The 7,980-nt window shown below is 42.3% G+C and overlaps 1 protein-coding gene across 1 annotated transcript; it reads right to left on the reverse strand.

The window, feature by feature from the left end:
* Window positions 1-835: 835 nt before the first annotated feature.
* mrpl36 (mitochondrial ribosomal protein L36) lies at window positions 836-6,871 on the reverse strand. Its single transcript, XM_059641529.1, has 2 exons — window positions 6,540-6,871; window positions 836-1,313 (listed from the first exon to the last, which is right to left on the reverse strand). Exons 1-2 carry the CDS (start codon window positions 6,598-6,600, stop codon window positions 955-957), a joined length of 420 nt encoding a protein of 139 aa, XP_059497512.1. The 5' UTR covers window positions 6,601-6,871; the 3' UTR covers window positions 836-954.
* Window positions 6,872-7,980: the final 1,109 nt, after the last annotated feature.

Below are 7,980 nucleotides of genomic sequence, written 5' to 3' on the forward strand. Positions count from 1 at the left end.
CACTGTAGAGATTCTATGGCCCAACCTCAGCTCTTCTGCCCTCTTCAATGCTTGTTACCTTTAGACTCCTCGATTGCATGGTCTCCAGGGCAATTACTCTACACAAAAACTTTACACATTAATCAGCCTCATTTCTTAACTCATACCGAGACTCATTCACACATCATCCCAGGATGACATACATTCGTTGTCCATCAACACCTCAATTTTAAAATCAAGCTAATTTTCAAATACTTCGATCAAAAATGATCCCCCTAACGTCCCCCCTCACTGCGAAGTTTATCATGTGCTGATGAAGGGTCTCCACTTCCAGAAGCCACCGCCACACAAGGGCCACGTAGGTTCACTCAGCAGTAAAAAGATTTACAGTGAATACTACACTCCATCCATTCCTATCTTTGCAATCTCATCCACCCGTTGAAATATTACTGATCCCTATACTCCTCTAAATCTGGCCTCCTGTACAATCCTACTTTTAATCATTCTACCAACGGTACCTGGCTTGCAGCTGCCTTGTCTATAAGCTCTGAATACCCCCACCTTGGATATCTCCACCTTGCTTTCTTCAAGATCCTCCTTTTATTTTTTAATGCCATTTCTCCTACTTCCTCTTTCTGTGACTTAGTATAATTCTGGTTCATTAAGGTTTTTAATCACATACCTTGGGAGGATGGTTTGCTTCATTAAAGGTGCTGTACAAATGCAGGTGACTACTTTTGTTTCATCTGCAGCATTAGAAACTCTCTCCCCCCACCGACCGCAAAGATATTAAGAGTTTGGAATATAACTTCCAGATATAAATTCTCTATAAATTCAAAAACTGTACATTCAATAATTCCGATTCCAAAGAAGAAATTTTATTTTATTTGATATGGTATCATTAACAGGAGCACAAAATTCTACACATTTGTTGTAATTTCCATGTAGCGATTTATTAAAGTTCAACTCTCTAGGTTACCCCTGCCTCTGTTTGTGCCTGGGATGAGACTTGCAATACACATATAAACGTCCCCGTCTACGCACAAAGAAACAGTCCTTGCATCGCTTCTTTACAGAAGTCTTAGTTTTCATTCCTGCCATTCCCTGTACAGTTTGTAGTTGGTACTGTTGAAGAAACGGCATGGCAGCAAATCTCACTATCTTGAGGGGATCCAGCCCAATTTTGGGCTTCACTATAACCACCATACTCAAATGCTTATGTGTCACTGAACAGGCTGATGGCCTACAGAGAGCTGAACATTTGCACAACTGCCACAGAGGCTTCTTGACCACCTGGAGAAGATTCTTCACAAGAAAGGCCATCCTGTTCACACCTGCAATGGAAAAGACACATGTTATGATGATTTTGAAATATTGTTTGATATGAATTTTGCTCTAGGAATTGCAAATACTTTATTAAAGTCGTTCAAAATAAATGAATTGTAAAGCCAAAGAATCTAATTACTCAGTTTCACTAGAATGTTTTAGTTTGTCTGCATATTGATCACTGTGTGGCACAGCAATTCATTACTTGTTATTTTTATTAGTACACCTAATTTTTTTTTTCCAAAGATGCTACCTAAATAAGTATATTGCATGCTAAATTTAATTTATTTAGCTTTGGATTTTGAGTCAAGGGTTAATTACAACTGATAATATTAAAGCATTCACCATTGCAAATGCAGACAGATGGAAAATCTCTCCACCTATCTTCTTTTCTCTCCATCTTCGGTCCGCCTCCCCCTCTCTCCCTATTTATTCCAGTTCCCTCTCCCCATCCCCCTCTCTGATGAAGGGTCTAGGCCCGAAACGTCAGCTTTTGTGCTCCTGAGATGCTGCTTGGCCTGCTGTGTTCATCCAGCCTCACATTTTATTATCTTGGAATTCTCCAGCATCTGCAGTTCCCATTATCTCTGGAAAATATGTCTGCTGTTCTGACAAGGAAGGTACCAGCTTTGAGTGCATGTAGTTCAGCTGGCTTCACCAGCAGTGGTCATAGGACTGACATCAGCATTTGAGGAGCGTTAAACATGAAATAATCAGTTCGGGGTTAGGGCTCCTGGACACATTGAAAGTTTATAACTCAGAAAGCTCCCCATCATATCTGAGGAAGCCAAAAAAAAATCACTAATTTCTTTTACTCTTCATGGTCTATAGCCCTATAGCTTATGGTACTTCAAGGGCAAACTATTTTCTCACGCCACCCCCCGCCCCAACAAAATGCAATGAGGGCTTCTGCCATTACCATCTTTTCAGGCAGTGACTTCCAGACCCTGCCGGGTGAAAAATTCTCTACTTCACTCCAAATCTTGTGTTAATTAATTTAAACTAGCTTCCTGGTTATTGACCCAATATAAGTCACTTCATTTTATACACCTAACATCTCCCACTTCTACTGCAAATTAGCCAGGCTAATTTCTTTGTATTTTTAAAATTCTCCACACCTAGAGAAATTCCAAATCTCAACTTCACATTTTTGAGCACAATCACATCCTTTCTTCAGTACGTTATACAACTAGACATGCACACATTACTCCAATTGTGGCTTAACCAGTTTAAGGTAGTTCTAGAAATAACATTTCATCTCAGAGTCATATTTATTATGCTTCCTAAACTGAACTAATCCTGCATTTGGCTCATATCCCTTTGAACCTTTCCTATTCAGATACCTGTCCAAATGTCTTTTAAAATCTGTAACTGTACCTGTTTTTTACCACTTCCTCTGGCAATTGGTTCCAAACATGCACCACACTCCACATGAAAAAGTTGACCCCTCAGACCCCTTTTAAAATCTTTCCCCTCATCTCAAAACCTATGCCTTCTAGTTTTAAAGTCGCCTCTCTTGCAAAAAAGACCATGGTCATTCACCTTATCTATGCCCCTCATGATTTTATAAACGTCTACAGAGTCAACCTTCAGGCTCCAATATTCCAGGGGGAGAAAAGTTACAGCCTATCCTAATTACTCAAACCCTCAATTTACAGCAGCATTCTTGTAAATATTTTTCTACAACCTCTCCAGTTTAACGACATCTTTCCTGTGACAGGTAACCAGAATTGTCCACAGTATTACCAATAGTGACCTTACCGATGTCTTGGACAGCCATAACATAACATCCCAACTCCTATACTCAGTATCTAATAAAAGGAAAGTATCCAATGTACCATCTGAACCAGTGATAATGGGAACTACAGATGCTGGAGAATCCAAGATAACAAAGTGTGAAGCTGGATGAACACAGCAGGCCAAGCAGCATCTCAGGAGCATAAAAGCTGACGTTTCGGCCTAGGCCCTTCATCAGACAGGGGGATGGGGAGAGGGTTCTGGAATAAATAGGGAGAGAGGGGGACGCGGACCGAAGATGGAGAGAAAAGAAGATAGGTGGAGAGGAGAGTATAGGTGGGGAGGTAGGGAGGGGATAGGTCAGTCCGGGGAAGACAGACAGGTCAAGGAGGTGGGATGAAGTAGTAGTTAGGAAGCGGAGGTGCGGCTTGAGGTGGGAGGAAAGGATGGGCGAGAGGAAGAACAGGTTAGGGACGTGGAGACATAACATCCCAACTCCTGTACTCAGTATCTAATAAAAGGAAGGTATCCAATGTACCATCTGAACCAGTGATAATGGGAACTGCAGATGCTGGAGAAGCTTCCCGGGGAGACCACTCTCTCCGTGACTCCACTGTCCGCTCCACACTCCCCTCCGACCTCACCACACCCGGCACTTTCCCCTGCAACTGCAGGAAGTGCTACACTTGCCCCCACACCTCCTCCCTCACCCCCATCCCAGGCCCCAAGATGACTTTCCATATTAAGCAGATGTTCACATGCACATCTGTCAATGTGGTACACTGTATCCATTGTACCTGGTGTGGCTTCCTCTACATTGGGGAAACCAAGTGGAGGCTTGGGGACCGCTTTGCAGAACACCTCCACTCGGTTCGCAATAAACAACTGCACCCCCCAGTCGCGAACCATTTTAACTCCCCCTCCCATTCCTCAGATGACATGTCCATCATGGGCCTCCTGCAGTGCCACAATGATGCCACCTGAAGGTTGCAGGAACAGCAACTCATATTCCGCTTGGGAACCCTGCAGCCCAATGGTATCAATGTGGACTTCACAAGCTTCAAAATCTCCCCTTCCCCCGCTGCATCCCAAAACCAGCCCAGTTCTTCCCCTCCCCCACTGCATCACAAAACCAGTCCAGCTTGTCCCCTCCACCCACTGCATCCCAAAACCAGCTCAGTCTGTCTCCGCTTCCCTAACCTGTTCTTCCTCTCACCTCAAGCCGCACCTCCATTTCCTACCTACTACCTCATCCCGCCTCCTTGACCTGTCCGTCTTCCCTGGACTGACCTATCCCCTCCCTACCTCCCCACCTATCTTCTTTTCTCTCCATCTTCGGTCTGCCTCCCCCTCTCGCCCTATTTATTCCAGTACCCTCTCCCCATCCCCCTCTCTGATGAAGAGTCTAGGCCCGAAACGTCAGCTTTTGTGCTCCCGAGATGCTGCTTGGCCTGCTGTGTTCATCCAGCTTCACACTGTTACCATCTGAGCCATGTTATTTACCTGTTTTACTACCAGTAGGAGCCTGTTGACATAATCGTCAAGATTCCTCTGTTTCTTTACACCTTCAGCATCCTACCACTCATTGTATATTCTCTTGTTTGCTCTCCACACTTGAAATTCAATCTGGACAAATGTTATTTGTCACTTTTCTGCCAGCAGTCTCTTGTATTCTCCAGCCTTCATCTTCTACTGGCCATCTTTGTTTAATCACTGTGGTTTTAATTAATGATTTCCTGTCCTTCAAAATTATCTCCCATAATGTGACCAAAGTTAGTCTAACAGGCTTTTAATTACTTGGCATTCCCTTACTTTTTAAACAAAGTGGATAAAAATCTTACCTTACAAATCAATATTTCTAACTTAAGATTTGGAAAATGATGGTTACAATTTGTTATGTTCTCCTTTATCTCTCTTTACAGCCTGTGATAGAATTCATTCATTCATTCAGGCTGACTATTTATCCACTTGCAAATACATATACTCCTTAATCTTATCAAAACGTACAAGATTCGTAGGGTACTTGACAGAGTAGATGAAAAAAAATGATTCTTCTTGTGACAGAGTCCAGAGCCAGAAGGCATAACCTCAAAATAAGGGGTTGCACATTTAAGACAGATGAGAAGCAATTTTAATTACAAATGTGGGTGTATACAACTGAGAATTTATGAGGGTATGATGATGTAGTGGTTGTGCTACTGGACTAATAGCCACAGTAATCCTATAGAGGTAAAGAATATTCCACAGAATGAAGTCCAAATCCCATTATGGAAACTTAAGAATATGAAGGAACTGATTAAGCAGTTGAAAATTAATGAAATTTTCATAAGTGACAATGACAAACCAGTTTGATTTTTGTATCTTTCAGTGACAGATACTTCATGTCTCATAAGCTGTAGGCCAGGTTCCTTACGAAAGTGAGCTTGACTCTAAAGTGGTTTTTCCTCAGAACCGTTCTGAGAAAGGATCACCAGATCTGAAATGTTAACTCTGATTTGTCTTCACAGATGTTGCCAGACTTGCTGAGCTTTGAACAACTTTCTGTTTTTGTTTCTGATTTACAGAATCTGGAGTTTTTTCCTTTTTTTATTGACTCTAAAGAGGCCCATCAAGCAATACTGTTCTATAAAATGTGGTGACCAACAACTATTTTAAGAGGAGGACAGGCAATAAATATTGGCTTCTTCAGTGATTCACACAAAGTGCATTCTTTTTAAATTAAAAAGCAAAATACTGTGGGTGCTGAAGATTTGAAATAAAACTAGAAAGTGCTGGAGAAATTCAACAGGTGTGGTAGCATCAGTGGACTGAGAGAAAAAAAAAGTCAGATTTAATACTTGAATTCTCCTTGATAAAGACCTTTCCAAAGACATCATTGGGCCCAAAATACCAACTGTTTCTCCCTTTACAAATGCTGACCTGAATTTGACCAGAACTGTGCACATACTTTGAAACTTTGATTACCATACAGGCTCAATTCCGAAGATTGAGTGCATTTGCAGCTAAACGTCACATTCAGATGGCATCACCAATGCATACCATGGCAAAATTAACTAACATTTGAAATCCTGTTGTGTACACATTAGCTGCTGCAGCACATGCAACATTCATATAATTTATTGAAGCTGAAAACTAAGAGACATTGCAGCATGCAACGAAACAGTTTCAGGGTTTGCAGCTTGACGACACGTACGGATCAGTGAGTTTGAAGAGTTTTCCAATACCAACCCTAAATTCATGTCGTTGTCCCCTTGGCCCGCTCACCATGTAACCCATTTTTGTGCCAGTTACTATATTTATACAAAAACAAGGACCCGTTTCAGTGATAATGGGAACTGCAGATGCCGACCCGTTTCAGTTGCTTACTTTCAAGAAATAAAATCCCAATATTCTCCAACCCTCAGCTGAGCATCAGTTTAAGGTTCTTGGCAGCATGTACTACACCATGCTTAGACGTCTTAGAGTTGATCACAAACTTAACAAGCCACCTCCATTACCTCTGCGTCCTTCCGGAAGTTCTACAACACTCCTGAAACGTTCAGATAACCCATGAAGCATAAAATCTGTAACTCACTTCACTGATTCTCATCCGTCACTTCCGGCGATCCAGCTCGCGCTGGCGCAATATGCACTCCTGACCTGAAGGATCCTGGGAGAAACACAAGCCTTACTTCGTGCCCCGTTTACGTGACTTTTGACGAAAGGTCACTGGACAGGAAACGTTAAAAACAAAAACAAGTTTGCTGGAAAAGCTCAGCAGGTGTGGCAGCATCTGTGATGGAAAAGACAGAGTTAACGTTTTGGGTCCGGTGATCGTTCCTCAGAAATGTTAAGAGCTGCGCTTGCTAACACCTCGGAGCATGCGCAGTATTCCTTGCGCGGTGCGAGGTTAACGTGGGGTTCAAATTGTGCCACGGCAGACGGTGGCATTCGTGGTCAATTTGTAAAAAAAATCTGGAATGAAGAGACCAACAATGACCGTAAATCCATTGTCGATTTTCGGAAGAGTAAACATCTGGTTCACTAATGTCCTATAGAGAAGGAAATTGTCACCCTGATCTAGTTTGGCCTACATATGACTTCAGACCCACAGTAATGTGGTTGACTTAACGATCCCATGGGCAATAAGTGCTGGCCTAGCCAGTGACGCCTCATTCCCATTAATGATTTTAAAATAAGTAAAGACAGTTTCTCTCCCTGCTTCCCACTCTAGATATTGGTCTGGTAAACTTCTGAATTGCCTCCAATACATGTTTATTCCTCCGTGTATGAAGGTGACCCATGCTGTGCACTGAACTGTAAAGGAATAGTTTCACCAGTGCCCTGCATAACTGAAGCAAAACCTTCTAACTTTTATGTTCAACTCCCCCTGCAATAAATGGTAACATTCTATTAGCTTTCATAATTACCCGATACCTGCATACCAGTACTTTGCAATTTATGCGCATGGACACCCAGATATCTTTGCAATCTTTCACCATTTAGAATAATACATTGTGGTTGGTTGGCACATTGAGCTGGTTTGTTGTTTTTCCACAAACATTGCATTACCCTGCTGGATAGCAGCCTTTAATGAAGCACTGGGGAGCTCCTGAGATGCTGCTTGGCCTGCTGTGTTCATCCAGCCTCACATTTTATTATCTTGGAATTCTCCAGCATCTGCAGTTCCCATTATCTTTAATGAAGCACTGTTGTGTTTTCTGGCATGATATTTAAACTCAGGAGTCTGTTGTGCTGATTGCCTCACTTCCGGTTTTCCTTCATCGTATAGTGTATATGGCGTTGAGCTCTATGTGTTTGTTGATGGCTTTCTTTGTGGAGTACCAGACTTCTAGAAATTCACAGGAACACAATTGACCTCCTATGACCACTGGCCATCACAGTAGCACACAAAACCACCCGAGGAAAACTACCTTGGCTATTCATCCTATCCATGCC

This window comes from Stegostoma tigrinum, chromosome 2, assembly GCF_030684315.1.
Source record: "Stegostoma tigrinum isolate sSteTig4 chromosome 2, sSteTig4.hap1, whole genome shotgun sequence".
NCBI classification, from domain to species: Eukaryota; Metazoa; Chordata; class Chondrichthyes; order Orectolobiformes; family Stegostomatidae; genus Stegostoma; species Stegostoma tigrinum.

Excerpts from the sequence above, each read along its gene's own strand:
- mrpl36 (XM_059641529.1), bottom strand. The coding sequence starts at position 6,600 with ATGCTTCATGGGTTATCTGAACGTTTCAGGAGTGTTGTAGAACTTCCG. Across the intron at positions 1,314-6,539 it reads ACTTCCGGAAGGACGCAGAG|GTGTGAACAGGATGGCCTTT; the intron begins GTAATGGAGGTG and ends TTTCCATTGCAG.